Source organism: Arvicanthis niloticus, chromosome 12 (genome assembly GCF_011762505.2).
Source record: "Arvicanthis niloticus isolate mArvNil1 chromosome 12, mArvNil1.pat.X, whole genome shotgun sequence".
Taxonomy (NCBI): Eukaryota; Metazoa; Chordata; class Mammalia; order Rodentia; family Muridae; genus Arvicanthis; species Arvicanthis niloticus.
This window is the reverse complement of record NC_047669.1, coordinates 24,126,514-24,148,655: the sequence shown is the minus strand read 5'-3', so window position 1 is coordinate 24,148,655 and position 22,142 is coordinate 24,126,514. Positions and strand designations below refer to the sequence as shown.

At 40.4% G+C, this 22,142-nt stretch overlaps 1 protein-coding gene across 1 annotated transcript in view; it reads right to left on the bottom strand.

The window, feature by feature from the left end:
* Rabl3 (RAB, member of RAS oncogene family like 3) overlaps positions 1-22,142 on the bottom strand; it is a 35,033-nt gene that overhangs the window by 4,066 nt on the left and 8,825 nt on the right. The window contains exons 3-6 of the mRNA XM_034515148.2: positions 11,418-11,547; positions 8,174-8,288; positions 4,463-4,613; positions 672-743 (exon numbers count right to left, since the gene is read on the bottom strand). Coding sequence (XP_034371039.1) covers positions 672-743; positions 4,463-4,613; positions 8,174-8,288; positions 11,418-11,547 — 468 coding nt within the window. The remainder of the gene's footprint in view (positions 1-671; positions 744-4,462; positions 4,614-8,173; positions 8,289-11,417; positions 11,548-22,142) is intronic.

Genomic DNA, 22,142 nt, shown 5'->3' with positions numbered 1-22,142 from the left:
TGGGTCCCCGGAAGGAGTAGCAACTGCTCTTAACCATTGAGCAAAATTTCCAGCATTGAATAGCTCTAATATAGAAGTTAATCTTTTTCAGTAATTCATGCAGAAGAAAGTCCTATATTACATTGCTATGCATATCAGCACAACGTAAGGCAGCTGCAAAACCCAGAGATGAAGATGAACAGTGCTCCAGCTTGGCTCCTCCTCATTCTCGTTCAGTGACAGGAGGGGACAAATGCTCCTCACAGGGAAACAACAGATTCCAGGAGACTGTTTAACTTTGCAAAGTAATAGCAACATTTACACGGAAAATATTAATAGCTGAGAGGATAAGGGGGTTTAAGCTCTGTTCGGTGTCTTTGGGGGAGATGGAGCAGTGAATACTTACACAAAGCACTAAAAAACAGATTAACTATAAATTGTTTGAGGAAGACTCAGATATCTTTTTAAAAGCCCCAAATGAATCCAACAGCCTTTATTCTTTGTTTAGAAAGTGCCAGTGATGGAGTAAGTACGTCAACAGGCCTTGAACAATTATTCCAACAGATAAGAGAGATGAAAACAGGTATTCAGGCTGTGAAGTTTTGGGCAAAGGAACAAAAGGATACAGCATTCTACAAAGAGTTTAAACTATCATATGTTAAGTTTAAAAATAACTTAATTGAAGCCATTACCTTATCAAAAAATCTACTGAGCTTGACAGCATTGGAGGAGCCTGCAGCTGAGGACCTTGGGTTTGTGCAATCCTGGAAGACAAAGGTGCACACAGAAAAGCCAGAAGTGAGGCTCCAGTGCCTTTCTGTACTAAGTCATCAGAACTCTCATAAAACACAAAGCAATGTTCAGATTATGATACGTGAACAGGAAGGCACAAAGAAAGTACAGCCATTTAGTCCCTGCTGTCTGACCACTATCGGAGGACACTAAGTCAGCATACCCATCATCAAATCATTCCTGAAGGAAGCAGAATTACTAGCAATTTGGTAGCAAAACCAAGGGACTGATCAGGTGACCTGTATATCTTTATAGAGTCAAAACAGGACACAAACAGGATACAAACAGACCAGAGACTAAGTGTTGAACCAGTTAAGAACTGTGCAGTCTGTATAATAGTTGGAAACATGAAAATAAGATTTAGTCAAAACAGGATTTAGCCAAAGAACAAACAGTTGTCAATAATTTCTCCATTTCTTCATATACCACAAAGATAATGGTTCTGATAATAATAAACAAGAGATGTATTGTTTAGTAAGATTCTTTACATCGGAGAGCAAGGAGCTCAGAGGAGGCTGCACAATTTGGGACACTAAGTCATCACAACACCTTGTAAATGACAGTGCTGCCATCTTTGCTTGTCACAAGTGCTGGCCCTCTCAAGAGAGAGGTTGTTTACCTCAAATGCCACAGAGACCAAATTGTGCAGGTATCACTCAGGTCCCTTCATGAAGATAAGTGTCTTGCATGCATCTGTGGGCCCTCTGTGCCCCTTAAACAATTTCTGAAATCATTCTTGCTGTATTTAACAATGTGGTTTTGTAACAGCCAGGCCCACATGTTTCCTTCTAATACATTTAGTAACAATTTCTTGTTTGGTTCCAACAATTTCTTGTTTTGTTTTAAGGAGCACACTTTAAATGATGGCTGGAAACTATAATAGCTCTCTACCTACCCCACCACACACACACAAAGAAAGTGGGGAGGAAGGAAATGGGACTAACTGGTTATAATTACAATAGTTTCTAAAGATTATAAACTACTAGGGAAATCAGGAATCTTGGAAGCCAGTAATCTCTGTCTTCAAATACCTGTGCCAGCATTTCCGGATTGTGTACCCTGCTTAAGTCATTATGGCTCTAAAGTTGGGCTCACTCATTTGTGAACTAGAGATGATGCTATTCAGAGTTTTGTGAAATGCAAAGAGGAACTGCATGCCTGTCACACAGCAGGCACTGGGGCATCAGTTCTCTTTCTCACTGTAAGAAAATGCTACCAGACTGAATTTTCAAGCACAAAAGCATTTAATATAACACAGGTGATCCCAGGAGTGGATTAATTACCCAGGTATATCACTGTGTACACACACTGATGAATTTGCAACCATATAGTTAGGACAGACCAAAAAAAAAAAAAAAATCAACCTTAGACCCACTTTAGATGGTTTTTCGAAATGAGTATTGATTACCTCATGAGAACATTAAATGACAACTCTAAGTAAGAGTTAAAATTACTAAATAAAAAACAAACAATAACCCTAAATCAAATGGCAAACAAACAAGTTGCCCTCTCCCCCCCAAAATTAACTATGGGCTCCACAATTCACGTTGAGTAGGAAATCTGAAACTCCATCCTTTTTAGGCTGAAAACTTTGGATCGGAGAAAGCCACCTGCCATTGATCATGGTGAAGGGAAAGCCTGAAAACCAGTAGCTCTAAATAGCTTGTGTGAATGTGGAAATGACCAGAACTAAATAAACCACATGAGACAACGTACTATAGAGGTAGTAACCCTAGTGCTTAGTTTTAGTCAGATAGTTTGCATTTACAAAGGCAGAGAGAAATTCTGACTTCACTCTTGATACATGCATGTTGGATTCAGGCTTCTCTGTATGTGTAAAGAATTTCATAAAAGAAACAGTGAGCCAGCACTAACATTACCACTGTATTAGTCTCAGTCTGAGGCTCTGTGTTTACTTGTGGCTCTATGTTCAAGTCCCATATTCAGCTGCCTTCCTGTACTTTAATTCCTTGTATCCTCATTAGCCACTTCCATTACTGTTTCTGTTGTGTTCTGGAAGGATATGACTGACAGGTCATATGTAAACCCTTGGGAGACTGTAAGTGCTTCAATCCTACTGCTTATCTTTTGGTTTTGCACACAGCTGAAGTTGGCCTAGCCTCTGTAAGATAAGGAGGAATAATGTGTCTAGCTGGTTGTCACCGCCATCAGTAGGCACTAGACAAAGATACATTCAGAAACATATTCAAGTTACTACTGGAACTAATTATGCATATTTCACAGCAAATTACCCTTTGAAAATAACGTGCAAATAAAATAACACCAGGACTAATTCTACAGAGATAGCATACTTATATAATCTATATGGTAGGGATCCTCTTGAATTCTATGGTCCAACATTGACTACCAGGGTATTTACATTGACCGTTCCATGGTGGCAGATGAAAACATTCCACTGTACAATAAAATATAAAAAACCATGGAGGGCAGGCAGAGGTTGAGCCAGATACATGTAGAGTCAGTGTTTACAGATGTTAATTCACTGAGCAAAAGGTATCAGACTCACCTGAGTGATCTGTAGGATAAAAGTACTAGCGGAGGCTGCCGCATGGTGGCAAGGTATGTTTCTCACGTATACGGCCTGGCACCACATTACCAAACAAAGAATTAACAGAGTGCTCCTGCCAGCATGATAAGCACAAAGCCCTGACTTGAAGAACAGTCACTTTAGACGTTCATAGATGCTGTTGGTAAGATATAAATAATTTCAAAGTGCCACCATTTTAAATCCTAGGTGAAGGATAATCAAGTGGGAAAGAGATTTAACTTGTAGACTCTAGGCCGAACAGTCAGGCGCCTTGTTTGGCTTCATCTTTAAGATGGAGATAAGAGTGCTTACGCTAAAAGGTTGATGAGGAGATGGTGTGTGCCGTGATACCTGTAACCCTTACAACAGCATCTGGGGAATAGCTGCCCTCAAAGTGCTGGCCTCCGGTCCTATCAGTCGGCACTGTAAACCTGGGAACACCAGTGTACTGAGGGCATGGCGATCCTGCTTCTGAGGCTGTGGGTGAGGTCTTGTTCTGGGTAATGGAGCTGGTTTATGGGAGCTGTTCCCTAGCTCACTAGCCCTCTGTTCTAACTAAACTAGCTAGCACAGTTTCTATATGGAAGGCTTTATATAAATTAGTCCTTAGGATACATTCCGAGTTTACAGTTTCCTCACGCATCTGTTTGTGTGCCCTTCAAGGTAAGCAGCTGTTGTAGGCAGTTCTTTCTTTCATTTTACTTATTTTATTTTATTTTGGTTTTCTGAGACAGGGTTTCTCTGTCTTCTGAAACTCACTCTGTAGACCAGGCTGGCCTCAGACTCAGAGGTCTGTCTGTCTCTGCCTCCTGAGGGCTGGGATTAAGAGCGTTTTTTTTTTTTTTTTTTTCCTTCCAAAAATAACAATAACCAATGTATAACCTTGATTGATATGATTATTTTGAATTTGGTATGCTTTTTAAGTTTTTTCAAGAAAGAGTCTATAATTTGTACTATTTGCAGACTATAGTTTGAGGATTCAAACTATACAGCTCAGTGTGCAAGTTCGAAGTGAAAGAGACCCTCATATGACAGTCTAGACACGGCGATTCTGATCTGTTCTGTACTGGTGAACTTCTGATTTGAGTATAAAGCTTCTTTGCCTAGAATAAAACCTAGACACACATTAGTGAAAATACATACCAAATTAATCTCTTCAGCATTGAAGTCCTCAGCCAAGAAAGCAGTCCTGATTAAAACTTCATGGCGCTTGGTTTCATGAATCTGGTCCAGTTTAGTCCCTATTACCAACAGTGGGATTTGGTTATCAGCAAACTGTTCTCGGTCATAATCCCTGTGATAAATAACCATGAAGAGGAGAATAGGATTTACCTTTCCAATGTAGATGTGTATTCTTTAAATGCAAGAAGATGCTTACCAGCGTTAGTGACAATGACCTGACTGCTGCTCGTCACCGCCTACATATCCTTCCTCTCATGATACCTTCAATGTGCGTATTCATGGTCAGTCCATCATCTACTGAACTCCAACTAGTCATCTTATTACTCAGGGTCTGTTCCTGTGTGTCTTTATAACAGATAACTCGATGACTGAGGGCCTACCAAATACACCATGATCATGTGACTCAAGTGTCCCAACACATTGTCTTCAGCAGGTAACAGCTTCAAAACTTTCCAGTGTGAAAGAAGGAAGTGGACTTCAAGCTCAGTGGGTGGAAAGCCCAGGCGCCTAGCACGTAGTGCAGGTGCTTCATGCACAAGTTCTCTAACTTGCATGTGTATTCCTGGCTGTGAGAAATTAAAAAAAATCTTCTCAGAGTGAAAAAAGCTAGGGAAGCAGAGCCTGAGTGAGACACAGCTTGGGCGGAAGTGGAAGAAAACAGCTGAAATGTTGACCATGATAATAAAAGGTGACACAATTAGTACCAAATAATTATCCTTCACGACAGTCATAAGACATAGAGGATCGGCCTTCAGAATCTCTTAGCATTAGAAAGGGGTCTATTATAATTCATTTTCTTCCCATTTTTACCCAAAGGATTGAGTAGCAATACAAATGATAGTTACTGAAAGGAACATACAGTCTACTGTTGTTAATTAACTGAAATTCTATTTGTCTATTAGAAGCAAAGTAGATCTGGATTTCAGACACGTTAGAAGCTCAATTTACAGCAGTCAGCAAAATCTGCTTTTGAACAATCGATACTGTATAATCCAATCAATAAAACCCATTGGAGCGCAGCTCCTTCTCTGTCTTAGCACTTTTCTTCCTGTTGGAGCACTCTGACTGAGCTGGGAGGAGAGGGCCATTTACTGCGTGTCCCCACCTCTCACACTGATCTTGCAGAGCCTCAGCTGTAGTCCCGTCTCAGAACAGAGTTGTTTTGAATTTACATATCTCTTGTATAAATATCACCATCTGTTTTATTTGTTCGAAAGCTAATAATAGTTCAAGTTCAAGGCCTCTGAACTAGCACCTGCTTACCTACACACTCCTGACTTAGGAGGTATGGTTTGCATTGAAGTCTGAATTATAGAGAATGAGGTTTTCAGGGTACCTTCCCTCAGGACTATTTCTTTTTCTTATATTCACAAATTTTTTCATGAAAACTTTTGTGTTTTCTATCAAATACCATCTTTGATAAACATACTCTCTGCTATTTAAAATCTTATATAATCTCTTGTAGATTACCATATACCATAAGTATATATACCTTGCTCTCTCATTTTTTTTAGCTTTTCATGTTTTCAAGAACTGTATTCACTGAAACACAAATGTATAGAATGACTCACCACTTAAATATTAATTAAAATAATTATACCACATTGACTTTGATGTTTCTTATTACCTCTTTCATTAAACTCATTCATCCGATTGAAATTAGACTGTGATATCATTTAAAATCATCCTGTGAAAAACTGATGAAGAATTTTATTATGGACAGATATGCCTAGTAATTCCCTAAAAACATATAATTTTATATGCACAGTAACTCTTTGAGAGATGAAAACAGCAGTTATGTATCTTTTTAATACTATAACTAAAAGAAGGAAGGTTTAAAATTCAAGAAGAAAAGATACAATAGTGCTTTCAGTTTGTTGTTTTATTACTCTTTAAACTGGTGCTAGGGCATGAGAACCTGGGTCCTCATGCATGCTTGCACATTACAAGGGAAATGATATATATTCTCTGCACCTTGTTTTGCATCCTCTGTAGATCTCTATTTTCCTACATAGAAACTTTCCTGACGCTTTCTTAAATAGCTAAGTAGAGTGTTCCAGAATGTAACCAGACCATTATTTATTTAACAGGTTTTCTTTTGGACCTAGAGTTGCTTCCAAATCATTTGCTGTTAAAATAATGCAGCAATGAAGGAAGCACCCATGCACTGTTGTTTAATGTGTGTGCAGATGCAGCTCGAGGACCGAAATGAAGCTGCAGACCCCAAGTGCAGCCTCTGTATCTGTAACAATTACACCATCTTAAATTCCTTAACACTGATGTGAATATTTTCTGGTATAAATACACCTTCTCTTACTTGTAATTTAAAAATAAGTTTTTTGAGTAGTAAAAAAAAAAATCAATGAAACTAAAATATCTTTGAAAAGATTAAAACAACAACAAACTAGTAGCATGTCTAAAAGGAAAGCAAAAAGAAAACACAAGTTAGCAAGATCAGAGATGAACACGTGCATATCATTACAGACCCAGGAAGATAGTGAATAATATTACAAACAACCCTGTTCACAGATGCTCAGTAACTTAAGGAAATGCATGAATCCTCTACAGCTCTAATTTGCCGAATTCACTTGAGACAAAACAAAATACATGTACCATCCACTAACTATTAAAAAAAATTGAATCTGACATTGAAAACCTTTCAAAATGAAAAATGCAAGCCCCAGAGTCTCACTGGTAAATTCAATCAATCATCCAAAGAAGAAATAACATCAAATATATACAATATCTTCCCAGGACAGGGAGGGGCACTGAGGCCAACATTATCCTCAAATGAAACAGGCCAAGTACATTATAGAACAGAAAGTATATCCAATATTCCACATGAACACAGATCAAAAAAGCTGCAAGAAAACATTAAATCAAACCCAGCAACATTTGAAATGAAAGAATGAATTCCCTATGACCATGGAATGAATGGGTGGTTCAGTATCTGAAAATCAGTCAGGATCTACCATAATAGTAATGTGGAGAAGAAAGCCGATGTTCACAACAACAACAACAACAATAACAACAACAACAACAACAACACATGCACACGCACACACACCCCCCTTTATTACTTTTGGGTAACTGTGACCAAGCACCTGACAGAATCTCTAAGGAGGAAAATGTATATGTTGGCTCACAGTTTCAAAGGGAGTAGATGCATACATCAACTGAACAGAATACAGAAGTCGTCCTGTACTGTTGTTAGTATGGTCAACTGACTTTGTCAAAAGAATGAAGGCGACTCAATGGAGATAGGCTACTCTTTTTACCAAATGATGCAGGGGGTGGGGTGGGGGGCAGGCAAACATTCATATTTAAAATTAAGCCCAAATCACATATTTATATACAATTAAAGTAGATCATAAATCTAATATAAACCCTGCATTACAAACCTTCTGGAAGGAAGCACAGGAGAAAACCTGTATGAGATTAAGCAAACAGTTCTTAGATATGATACCAAGGGCAAAATGCAGAGTAGGAAAGCTAAGTTATTAGATTTTATCAAAATAAACCATTGCCAGGAAGGATGCCATTCAGATAATGGAAAGACCACGCAGAGGCTAAAACAGAACTAATCTCACATCTTCAAAGGATTGTTTGTAAAGTGCATTCTCAGGATTGCAGTCATGCTTAAAACTAATTGTAAAGTAATTTCAGGCTTACCCATTTGTCACCAGGACTCCGGTTGGAACTGCATCCCTATTGAGAACTTCCAATGACCAGCGATACAAGTTTTGAGATGACTTCTTATTTGTTAAGTCGTGTACTAAGATGATGCCTAAAAGAATCAGGTGATGTGGTATTAGTACGCATCAGCACCGCTTGACAGGCAGCGAGGGTAAGCTTAGTAGGTACAGATCTTAGGAGCTTGGTGATCTCTATTCAAGTATGACTAACACAACCAGACAGGTATTTCAAACTGTCCTTTATATATGCTTACAAATAACTAACTATAAAGCTTTGCCATTAATATACTTTTAAAATGTTTTTTTCCCCTTACAAAGGCTATCAAAATGTCATAAAATATTCAGAATGTCTTCTTACTCTTTATCTCACAGCCTCTGAGTGCCTACTTCATGCTTGGAACTGCGTATAGAAGCACTTCGCCAATGAAGAACATTATTTATTAACATTATATTACTCAAAAGTTGTATTGTTTCTGTGCTGGTAAAATGTATTAAAATGGCATCACTTTAATTTTTATACCTCTATTTTTTCTTTAAAAAACAAACAAAAACAGGGTCTTACTACAAGAGCATACTGGCTTTGTTATTGTGTAGTGTGGCCTGGCCTAGAATTCATAATACTTGTGCCTTCTCCTCTTAGACCTGAGATCCAGACATGTGCCACAGGTTCAGATTGCTATTCTTCTGTTCTTAAGCATTTTATTTTTATGTATGCATTTTATGTATGCATGTGTGCAAAGACACACATGCATACAGGTGCCTGTGGAGGTAGAGAAGGCATTGGATCTCCTGGGTCTGAGATTACAGACAGTAGTGAGCTACCTACCATGTGGGTGCTGGGAATTAGAACTGGGTCCTCTCCCAGAGCAGCTAGTGCTCTTAACTGCCGAGCTGTCTCTCAGTCTCTCGGTTGTGAGAAAACACCGTCCTGTAGGTCTTTTGAATGTCATCACCTCAGGAGCTTAACTTTGCTGCTCTTTGACTTCATTGCTATGTAAGCTTGCTACTTTAAGAGATTCGGTGAGCTCACTGCAGTGACACATGCTTTATAAGACTACACTAGGGAAGCTGAGGCAGGAGAACTTGAGTTCCGGGCCAGCCAAGGCAATACAGCAAGACCCTACCTTAAAGGACAAATAAAGGGCAGGGGGCAGAGCGGGGAGGGACAGAGGACAAGGAGGGAGGAAAAATGGACTGATTTAGGTAAAAGAGTCTACACCACACTACTGTGAAGATTCCCAATCCCATGTCAATTAGCAAACAGAAAGATGCTGCTGGAAAACAGTAAGAGGAGGGAGACAAGTGTGAATAAGGCTGGAGAGACGGCTCAGCGGTTAGGAGCACTGTCCGCTCTTCCAGAGGACCCAGGTTCGATTCCCAGAGCCCACATGGCAGCTCACAACTGCCTGAAACTTTAGTTTCGGGTGACCAGATGCTCTCTTCTGGCCTCTGCAGACACCAAGCACAAACATGGTGCGTAGATATACATACAAGCAAAACACCAAAAACTGTAAAATAATAAAAAAATACAAATAAAAAATAGAAATAGATTTTTAAGAAAGAAGTATCAATAGTAGGAAAGATGAATTTTTTTGAGATTGAAGAATAATAAAATATAACATGGCTCAGAAATATAAGTAAATAAGTCAACTAACATCATGTACGAATAAGCAAAGTAGGTAATTATTATACTAAAATGGAGATAAAAGAACAACTTCAATGCCGGTTGGAATTTAGAACATCATCTTGAGATACAAGGACCATAGATTTCAAACTCTTTTTAATATTTTGTTTTTGATTTTTCGAGGTAGAGTTTCTGTGTGTAATAGAGCCCTGGCTGTCCAGGACTCACTTTAAAGACCAGGCTGGCCTGAAACTCACAGATGTCTGCCCGCCTCTGCTTCTTGAGTGTGAGATTCAAGGCGTGTACTACTATGCTCAGGCCCGAACTTTTTAAATTACTTTTTAAAATTTCATAATGAGTACATTTATACAATTTCCACCCCTTCTGCTATCCCTTCCAACTTCACCTGGGTCCCCCATTCCCTCTCAACTCCATGGCCTTTCTTTAGTCATTGTTACATATACTCATTTATAAATACAGCTTGCAGAGTGTACTTAGTGCTGTTTCTATGTTTCTGTGTTCAGGGTTGACCCCTTGAGGTTGAACAGCCTAGGTCCCTAGAGGAGACTGGCTCTCTTTTGTGGCCTTTAGTCACCCAGGGGGAGGGCCTTGTGAGACTCATCCCATCCACATCAGAATGTCAGCTGATACTGCTGTTGTGCAGGTCTTGCTTAGGTGAGCATACTTTGGCAGTTAGTGTTCTGATAGTTCAAGATTAGAGGAAAGCAGAATAAAATCTCACTGGGCTAAAGAATGGCATGCTGCCACCCAGGCTGGCTATTAGACGGACAACAGAAAATTTAAAATTTTATCTTTTGTGGTTCTCTAGGGAAGGCTTTTGAGCTCTTAAGGGTGTTTGGGCATTCTTTTTTTTTTTTTTTTTTTTTTTTTTTTTTTTTTTTTTTTTATCCTTTCTTCCTTTAGGCTGAGATTTTTTGTTTTATAGACTATGAGCTAGGAAAGTCAAGTGAGCACCAGATGAAAGACTGACAGCTGGTGAGAATGTATTCTAAGGGGCCACAGACAGTTCCTAGGCTTCCTGCTGAGATCAGTAGCCTGGGTCATCAGGGTGGGAAGAGGAAAAGGGGACTTTTCCAGGTATATTTCATGTGGGATGTCTACAGAGGCCAGGGAACTACGGAGGGGTCATGAAGAGGGGCTGTAAAGGTAGATGAGACAAAATGAACTGGTTTGAGAGTGAAAGGGACTAATGGAACAGGAAGGGTTAAATCTGGATTGAGGTGGAAGAGCAGGGTTGAGGAAGGTGTAAGGAGAGGGAGAAATATCACTAAAGACCTTTGAAAAATATATGGAAGCCTACTCCAGCCGAGCTTCTAAAATGGGTGTATATACTACACACATATAAATGAAAAGTGAAAAAGCAGTAACCCTGAAACAAAGCAGCAATGCTCTGCCAGGCACCAGAGGATAACAAGTTAGACTGTGGGATACAGACTTAAATCAGGAGTCGTATGCTCATCAGTGTTCTCACAGTAAGATGAGTCCAGCATCTCATGGCACTTCGTATCAGGTGATCAATATTTGTAGACCACGGGAGATCAATACTTAAAACACGGGAGAAATAAAGAACGCTTACCATTTACAGAGTTGTAGAACACCGCTCTGGTGCTTTTCACACTGCTGGCACTGCCCACGGAGCCTCCAACATCCCACAGTTCTATATAGTAGGTCTTCTCTTCAGGGGTCCCTTCTTTGTAGTCATGGACCTAACAGATGAATTAAAATCGTTATTAACCCACCTTAATCCAGTAAAGCAGGAGCCCTTCCTATCACCCCTGCTCTCTGACTCTGGTGGCCGTGGCCGAGCTCTCCTGCTTACACTCTTTACCGTTCCAATGCTAATCCAGTCTGTCACCCTGCGTTATGTGACCCGTACTTGATGTGAATATCTTTATCTCCTCCTACTTCTGAAGCTCTGGTTCCTTCCCTACTAAGCACAAGTCCCACGGCCCGCTCTTACACTCCCTCTCACTGTCAACCTTCCCTAACATGACATTCGTCTGACCAAACTCCAGTCTTGGCGATGGCCCCTTCTTCCTCCATTCTGAACCTGAAACTCGGCTTCCTGAATGTGGAGTTCAGAAAACTACATCCTAGTAGACTGAACTGGATTTCAAATTCAAGTGCCCTGGAGACAACTTTCTGTCAACTCTGCTGCCCACTTTCCCTTCCCTGATAATAATTTCATACCTTTTCTTCTTTTTGAAATTTCCAGTATCGCTTCTCTAGACTCAATTAAAGTTAACTTTGTTTCCTAGGACAAAATAATGATAGTGATAATGACAATGACAGTGATAGTGACAATGATAGTACTGATAGTGATGATAGTGACAATGACAGTGACAATGATACTGATGGTAGTGATAGTGACAGTGATATAGTGATAGTGACAATGATAGTGATGATAGTGACAGTAATGAGTGATAGTGATGATAGTGACAATGACAGTGACAGTGATAATGACACTGATGGTAGTGATAGTGACAGTGATATAGTGATAGTGACAATGATTGTGATGATAGTGACAATGATGGTAGTGACAGTGATAATAATGACAGTGATGATAGTGACAGTGATGGTTGTGATAGTGACGGTGATAGTTATATAGTGATAGTGACAGTTATTGTGAGATGATAGTGACAGTGATCATAGTGATGACAGTGATAGTGATGTCAGTGACAGTGATAGTAAGAACTTCCTCCACCTGCTCTTTCTACCTCCTTGCCCATTCGCCCGTAGGATCACTTTCCTCCTGTCTATGCCCCAAGGCTAAGTCTGAATGCTCTGTATTCATTTCCTCATGCAAAGATGCAGTTGGACCAGTCCCTCCTACCCAAGCACCGTGCCTCCTCTGCTAGATAATTTTCAACAACATACAAATGTGCTTTGTCGTCCTCAGCCTCTGTGTTGTTTCTGTTCATTTTCATAGACAAGGCTCCCTGAAAGTTCTCTACTTCCAGCTCTGTCTCCTTACTCTTTTCAATGTCATCTTCCAAGAGTTCATCCCTGATACTTACGTCTCTATCCTCCCCTCTCTTTCTCTCCAGTTTCTACTGTGCCTGTCCCCCAGCTGTTGTTCCTGTATATAGCTTTGACTAGAGCTGACCACTTGGCTATCCTACCAGGGAGTCTCCGTCCTTAGCAGCCACTGATTACTTGTAGCTCTTCATCCAGAGGTGGGGCCTTGTAAAATTCCCTCTATCTGCACTGACATGTCAACGGGTAGTAGAATGCAGGCCTTGTTTAGGTAACAATATTGCTGAGATTTCATGGGTGCGGCTTATGACTAGAAGATATAACACTTTTTAATAATATGCATATAATAATTACTATTATTTGGGAGACATACCATGATGCACATGTGGAGGTCAGAGAACAGCTTGTGCAATTTTACTCCCTCTGCAGAGTGGGTTCCAGAGGTCACACTCAGGTCATCGAGCACTTCTCCATGCTGAGCAATATGACTGGCCCTCACATTCTCTCTTCCAAATATTTATTTATTTTTATTTTATGTGCCTAAGGGTTCTGCCTACATGTATGCATGTTCACCATGCACATGCTGGGTACCCACAGAGGTCAGGAGAGGGTATCAGATCCCCTGGAATCACATTCTCTTTCTCTTTAGAACTCCTTTCTATTCAGCTTTGTATGATTTCGCTATTAAACCGCTTCTGATCAAGATCACCAACTATCTCCACATTGCTAATTCCAGGCCAAGCGAGCTTTCATTTGATTTCACCATTTACTCACCCTGTGCTTTCAGCCTTTCTTAGCTTTGGTGACACTCTGCTCTGTGAGGCCCCTCCCACTGAGCAGTCAGTCTGTTTTAGAGTCCCTTAGGTCCCCCCACTCTGTCACTAGAGTGTCCTCTTCCACTTCATGTCTATCAGTCCCTGCTCTTTTGTAATTTCATCTGCTCTAGTGATTTCAATGTCACCCGTATGTTGTTGAACCCAAAATTTATATGAATCCTGGGAATTTTAGGATACTATATTAACTGGGCCATCTTTAGGAATGTTTAATGGCACTTCAGAGTTAATCTATCAAGACTGATATCCTTGTCTTCTTCCCAAACCCATCCTCCTCCCAGTTTTCTTGTCTTAACAAAGGCAATCCTTGGGTTGAGATGTCCTTGATATCTTTCCAATAACCTCAGGAGTGAAGTTTGACTCCTTCTCTATTACACATCTGATCTGTCCACAAATTCTGTTCCTTTGATCTTTAAAAACATACCTGAACTTTCATTTGTCACCTCCTCAGCTGTTACTGTTTGGGTAGATTTGTCTGGTTACTCCTTTGCCTGAATAAACTGATGCACGGTCTCTTGGCCAGTCTCCCTGCTAGAAGCACCCTCTACCTCATTTGTGTTTCACACAGTAGTGATTATTTTAAAATCTGAGTGAGATCATCTCAACCTTTGGCTCAAACCATCCAGTGGTTTTCTTAGTCACAATACACTTCAGGGTCATTGTTTCTCTCTCATGATCTAGGCTTCTGCTGCCTGTTTGGCTCTTCAAATATTTAACTTTTTTTTTTTTCCTTTTTTCGAGACAGGGTTTCTCTGTGTAGCCTGGGTTGTCCTGGAACTCACTCTGTAGACCAGGCTAACCTCGAACTCAGAAATCCGCTTGCTTCTGCCTCCCAAGTGCTGGGGTTAAAGGCGTGCGCCACCACTGCCCGGCAAATATTTAACTATTTAGAAACAGATTTTGATATACAATAACCAGATGTCTGATGATTCAAAGGTATACACCAGAATTTTCTAAGGAACTTATAAACTGAATACATGGAGCCAGGTGGGTTGAGTACATTCGTAATCTCGGCACTAACATATCGAGGCAGGAGGATCATGCATTTGAAGTTGGCCTTGTCTGTACAGAGAAACCATGACTCACTACACCTCAGTCCAAAATATACATGTCAGGCTAGCAGAATCAGGTTCTTTGGGGTGAGCACTAGGCATATCAATCTCCAAATGATTCTGCTGTAACTCTGTAAGGAGAACGAGGATTTTATGGAATGGAACGATTCTGGTATTAGGCTTAACTATCCAGACTGCCATGAACTGGCCCTGTATCGCTGAGCCTCTGATGAAAGAGATGCACTTCACATTTCTAAAGCATCTACTGGCTTAAAATAATGGTGATGACAGGCACAACTCAATTGCTAACAAGGTGCTGTGAAATCCACCAAACCTCATATATCACACTCTATAGAATGCTCTGTATTTTGCTGTATTCACTTGTTTAGTTCTAAATCCTTTTGTCCAGGAAAACATTTAAGTCCATGTGGTGCTCTATAGATAGTCACACTGACATTAAGAAGATAAGGAGCAGACTAAACCAAAGACAGTAAGATAGAAAATGATAACAGCAAGTCACAGATGTTGAACACTCTTTGAGAAGGGAAATTAGCACTGTGTACTGCAATTAAAAGTGCTGCTTGCTATTTTGCTACATGACATAAATACATAAAAAAGCAGGTGTATATGTGAATTACGGAGCACTGGAACAGGGCTCAGTCCTGTTCCCCTTGCGCATTTCTATTGAATAACAAATCACTATTACACACGGGTTCATTAAATTTAAGCACTTCAGTGTAACTTTTAAAGGGAAATAAATTCAAACTAGACAATAATACACATTAAAAAAAAAGAATGGATGCTAACAAGTTCAACTTAGTAACTGTGCCTTAAAAGTCACCCCTAGAAAGAAAGGGCCAGGAGGAATTCTTAGGAGAGAGTTTGAAGAAAATGAGAGGTGGGAGAAATAGAGCAACCAAGAGATGCAGTGGGTGTCCTGGACATTTCAGTGAGTCGGGTTAAGGTCACTGTCAGTTGCTCTTTCTCATAACTTCTCATTTGCCTTCAGCCAGGCTCATTCCTCTGTAAAGTAGATCTTTCCTGTGTTCTGCACCGTCTTCTCCCCCCCAACCTCCAGCCTCATAAAAGACCAGTTTATGATTTAAACCTGTGTCTTTTCCTAGCTGTCCAGTCACTCCATTTGTTTTTTGCCACTAACATGAAATCACTCGTCCACAGGTTAGTGCCTCCTCATTAAAACCCGATGCTTGTTTTTGCTTCCCACCTTCTATCTCAGGTGTTTTATAGTGAAGTCCAGCACTGCCTCTGTTCAGGCTCTTCCCATGTTTGCTCAGGCAGCAGTTCATTCTTTTGGCTATGTCCTACTGTGATCAATCTTTCTCTGACCCTTCTTTTAGGAACTTCAACTATTTAAAAACACCCTCCCCCCTACAAGGTTTCCCCGTATTTCTCTTTTAAACTCATTGGCTGTCATCACTTAGGATGATCTCGATACACAACAACAATTCCAAATTATCTGGAACTTTAGCATCTCATTATCAAGTGCTTTTTGGTCAACTTCGGTCGGACAGTTCATAGATACATCCCTTTGCCATGCTTAGAACTGGATTTCTTACAATCTTCTCTTCTCCCTATGATGGAACCCTTTGGGAGGAGTTATCTAGTAACTCAGGCCACTGGATCATCAGCATCTTGGAGAATCCCGTTTTGCACACATAGCTCATGCTCCTTTAAACAGCTATTACCTTCTGCACTAGTGCTGCCCTGCTGTGCTTTCTTCAGGGATGGGCATGCCCAGGGGGTAGCATGTAACTTCTAAGGCACTGAGCTATGGCTCATTCAACTGCTGAACTAACTTTTTTATTTTAGTAAATTCAAGTCGGTCACCACATGAAGCTAGTTGTCACCATACTGAGTGCTACCAGAGTACTCATTTCCTTACGTTCTGGGTCCCTTTATTCTGTGTAGTAAATAAGAGGTGGTAACACCGTGACTAAGAACCACAGACTTCCAGGTAAGGCTGTCTGGATTTGATAGCACCACGACCTTGACAAATCACATAGTGCCTCTGTGCCTCAACTGCCTCCTGTACTGAGCAGGGATGGGCACTACCACCACCCATGCCACAGAGCTGTTGTGTGAAATAATCAATGAAGTACTGTGTATATAGGTTCCTAGCCACAGCAAGCTCTGAAGAGATGGTAGCTGTCATTTCTATTGTCACTTTAAAGGCCACAATATATAAACTTTATCCCTCCAAGTAAATCCACTCCATATCCCTAGTGAGGATAAAAACTATACCTTTTTATTTTTCCCCAGTGCCTGCTCATTGTTTCGCTACCCAAAGAGAAATTCAATAAATATTGATTGTATGCAATGTACAAGTTAGAGAGTTAAAATCCCATTAAAGTGAACTAGAAATGACAAATCAATTTCCTTATTTATAATCTGCGGAAAGATTAAGCTCTAAGCATCTTGTTGTCATTATCAGTAGTAGCCATGTGCTTATCAGGCCATTCGATTTGAGGTAACAAAGTCAGAAACCAGGAGTAAATGAAGAATGCTGCAAAATAAGACTCTCTTATCAATTCAGTTGTGGGCGCTGCATGGAATAAATGGACCCAGAATACTATATACTTACTGAGAAGATTCATTAATTTCACACCTTCCTCATCTCTATTTTTAGTTGGCTCTTATGATAAAGTGAGCTAAACAGGGCAACTGTGTCTAAGAGTTCTGAAGAGCAGGTATTCGGGAATCCACGTTAGTCCTAGAGACCTTCCTCTGGCAGGCTCAGTAACACAGACACTGCAGTTGTGCTATACACAATGTTTCAGAGGTCAGTGTTCTTCCAAGACCTTCATCGGACCTTTATACTCTTTAATCAGTTTTCTACAGGGAACAACTGCTCATTCTATTATAACAGTCGTGATTTATGTTTCTATGACAACTTTAGATTATATCTTCAAAATGCCTGTTAACTTATGTTACCACTCAGGAAACAGGTTCTTCTTGGAGAAGGAAGCCAGAGATTAACAATGCGCAGTAATACAAGCCAGGCCTCTTTCAGCCCCACATGCCTTATTCTTGAATAACATAACTCAGGGTCAGACTGGTTTCAAAGGAATCATCCAGCACCATACTGGTTCCAGTAGGGCCAGTCACACTATGACATACACTCTGTCTACTATAGCTTTTATTCTGGTCTCCCTTTGAGCAGTTTCGTGCTATGCAGAAGTCTCAGAACTATGTTACAGATTAAACAAAACAAAACAAAGCCCCTACAGTTCAGCATGACTTCAAGGGAACTCTTATCTTGGTAATCCCAGATGTTTCTCAGAGAATGGCTGTTACCTCAGTAGGTCAGAGCTTTGAGAATTAACTAGTTTTGCTCTAGGACTCCCCCAAAGCATTACCTGCAGAGATAATCAGCACCCCTCCACATGAAGGGCCCTGCAGAGACAATGTCTGTTTTGGAAGCTCTGCTGCTCACAACAGTGTTTTCTTCCTTGTACACACATGGGGGAGGGGCTTCGTTGAAACTCTTCCATTCTTGTCGTCTTATCCTCCCTCCAAGAATTTCCACTTTCCTTCTGGAGTCTGACCTTATAATTACAAAATCCTGTTCTCAGCTTCACTTTTCTGTATCAACAATAACTATCCGTATCCTAAAGAAAGGACTCTCTGCCCTCTTAGATTCTGAAGAAACGACTCTATGCCAGTCACTAACAGTTTTCTGTGAGCATTTAGGGTAGCCGCTGAGCCTCTGCAATCATCTGGAACACTGACTTAGCATCCCATTTATTTCTACTTAAATCACCTAAGATGTTTCTTAAAATGCAGATTCCTGGGTGCCAGTTCTATCTCTAAATTAGAATATTATCCAGAATAAGATCCATAAACCAAATAAAGGATAAAATCTACCCGACTGACCATTAAAGTAAAATTTGTCTATGTCTACCTAACAGGAGGCATATTAGAAAGACATGGCATTTAAACAGTTAAATGAAAGATGGAAAAAGATGCAATACAGAAACACTAAAAACAGTTTAAACCATTTCAGGATCAGAGAACTTAAAATTCGAGGAACAAACACTGCCAGACAGAAAACAGACATATTACAGTAATAAATAGATTAAATCCAGGGACCAGTAAGACTGCACAGTGGATAAAAGTGCTTGCTGCATAGGCCTGAAAACTTGAGTTCAACCCCTCTGAAATCCTTCAGGCAAAATAAACAATCTCAGGGGCTGGAGAGATGGCTCTACAGATTCAATGCAATCCCCATCAAAATTCCAAATCAATTCTTCATAGAGATAGAAAGAGCAATTTACAAATTCATTTAGAATAAATTCAATTTGCAAAAACCCAGGATAGTGAGAACTATTCTCAACAATAAAAGAACTTCTGGGAGAATCACCATCCCTAACCTCAAGCTATATTACAGAGCAGTAGGGATAAAAACTGCATGGTATTGGTACAGGGATAGGCAGGAAGATCAATGGAATAGAATTGAAGACCCAGAAATGAACCCACACATTTATGGTCACTTGATCTTTGAAAAAGGAGCTAAAACCATCCAGTGGGAAAAAAGACAGCCTTTTCAACAAATGGTGCTGGTTCAACTGCGGGCAGCATGTAGAAGAATGCAAATCCATCCATTCTTATCTCCTTGTACAAAGCTCAAGTCCAAGAGGATCAAGGACCTCCACATAAAACCAGATACACTGAAACTAATAGAAGAGAAAGTAGGGAAGAGCCTTGAACACATGGGCACAGGGGAAAAGTTCCTGAACAGATGGCTTATGCTCTAAGATGAACAATTGACAAATGAGACCTCATAAAATTGCAAAGCTTCTGTAAGGCAAAGGACACTGTCAATAGGACAAAACAGCAACCAACAGATTGGGAAAAGATCTTTACCAATGCTACATCCAATAAAGGACTAATATCCAATATATACAAAGAACTCAAGAAGTAGGACTTTAGAGAACCAAATAACCCTATTAAAAAATGGGGTACAGAGCTAAACAAAGAATTCTCAACTGAGGAATATCAAATGGCCAAGAAGCACCTAAAGAAATGTTCAGTATCCTTAGTTATCAGGGGAATGCAAATCAAAACAACCCTGAGATCCCACCTCATACCAGTCAGAATGGCTAAGATCAAAAACTCAGGTGATAGCAGATGTTAGCAAAAATGTGGAGAAAGAGGAACACTCCTCCATTGTTGGTAGAATTGCAAGCTGATACAACCACCCTGGAAATCAGTCTGGTGGTTCCTCAGAAAATCGGACATAGCAGGACATATTACTACCTGAGGCCCAAGCTATACCACTCCTGGGCATGCCCAAAAGATGCTTTGACATATAACAAAGATACATGCTCCACTATGTTCATAGCAGCCTTATTTATAATAGTCAGAAGCTGAAAAGAATCCAGATGTCCTTCAACAGAGGAATGGATACAGAAAATGTGGTACATTTACACAATGGAGTACTACTCAGCTATTAAAAAAATGACTTCATGAAATTCTTAGGCAAATGGATGAAACTAGAAAATATCATCCTGAGTGAGGCAACCCAATCACAAAGGAACACACATGGTATGCACTCACTGATAAGTGGATATTAGCCCAAAAGCTTGGAATACTCAAGATACAATTCATAGACCACATGAAGCTCTAGAAGAAGGAAGACCAAAGTGTAGATAATTTGGTTGTTCTTAGAAGGGAGAACAAAATACTCACAGGAGAGATACAGAGACAAAGTGTGGAGCAGCGACTGAAGGAAAGGCCATCCAGAGACTGCTACACCTGCAGATCCATCCCATATACAGTCACCAAACTCAGACACTATTGTGGATGCCAAGAAGTGCTTGCTGAAAGGAGTCTGCTATAGCTGTCTCCTGAGAGGCTCTGCCAGAATCTGACAAATACAGAGGTGGATGCTTGAAGTCAACTATGGGACTGAGCACTGGGTCCCCAGTGGAGGAGTTAGAGAAAGGACTAAAGGAGCTGAAGGGGTTTGCAACCCCATAGGAAGAACAACAGTATCAACCAATCAGACCCCCCCAGAGCTCCTAGGGACTAAACCACTAACCAAAGATACATATAGAGTGATCCATAGCTCCAGACACATACGTAGCAGAGGATGGCCGTGTTGGATATCAGTGGGAGGAGAGGCCCTTGGTCCTGTGAAGGCTCGATGCCTCAGTGTAGAGGAATGCTAGAGTGGTGAGGCGGGAGGGGTGGGTGGGAGGGGAAGCACGCTCATAGAAGCAGGGGGAGGGGAGATGGGATAGGGGGTTTCTGGAGGGGAAACCGGGAAAGGGGATAACATTTGAAATGTAAATAAAGAAAATATCCAATAAAAAAAATTCAAAAACAACAACAACAAAAACCCAATCTCAAACTAGTATATAATATCAAAACAGGCAGAATTAAACAACAGTGAAAGACAAATTGATATAAACAGTGGAAGATTTTAACATTTATTCCTTATGAATGATGAAACAGATAAGAAAAAGCAATCCAGCAGAGATAATTAAACAAAATGCTTACCAAATGCCGGGCAGTAGTGGCGCACGCCTTTAATCCCAGCACTTGGGAGGCAGAGGCAGGTGGATTTCTGAGTTCGAGGCCAGCCTGGTCTACAGAGTGAGTTCCAGGACAGCCAGGGCTATACAGAGAAACCCTGTCTCAAAAAACCAAAAAAAAAAAAAGAAAAAAACTCCAAAAAAGCTTACTAAGCTTGATATTCTTTCTGACTTAAGAGATGAGTTACTTAACAAATAATTAACAAAACTGACCCTAAAACAAGACATAAGGGAATCTCAGACAACTTTAAAGAATGGAATTGTATAGTAGATATTCTCCGAGCACAGTGAATGTAAACTAGAAACCAGCAATTACAAGATCATCAACACTGTCAAATGTTTGGAAATTAGGAAGCACATTTCAAATAACAAATGAGCCAAAGGAGAAATCACAATGCAAATTAGACAGTATTTTGAACTGAGTGATAACGAACCAGCTGACACTGTGTTTACACAGACGTTTCAGTACCTCCAAGCTCTGTGAGAAGCTTGAAAGAAATCAATGCAGCAACTACTCATTTCAAGGAGGAGCTTGAAAAAGAGAGTAAATTAAATCTGGAGAGGTATGAGCTCTACAGTGGGATTCAAAACAAACACAGGGCTGGAGAGATTGCTCGGCTGGTGACGTCCTTGATGGGCAAGCATGAGGGCCTGAGTTCCCTCTCTCAGTGCCCATGTTTTCAAAGCAGGGTGTGGTAGCATGCGCTCATATTCCCTAAGTAGGGTAGGAAGACACTGATGGATTCCTGGGGCTTGCTGGCCAGACAACCTAGCCCACTTGGTGAGCTCCCGGCCAACGAGAGACCCTAGCTCCAAAGACAAGATGGACGGTTCCTGAGGAATGACAGACACACACATTAACTTCTGGCTTCCACATATGAGT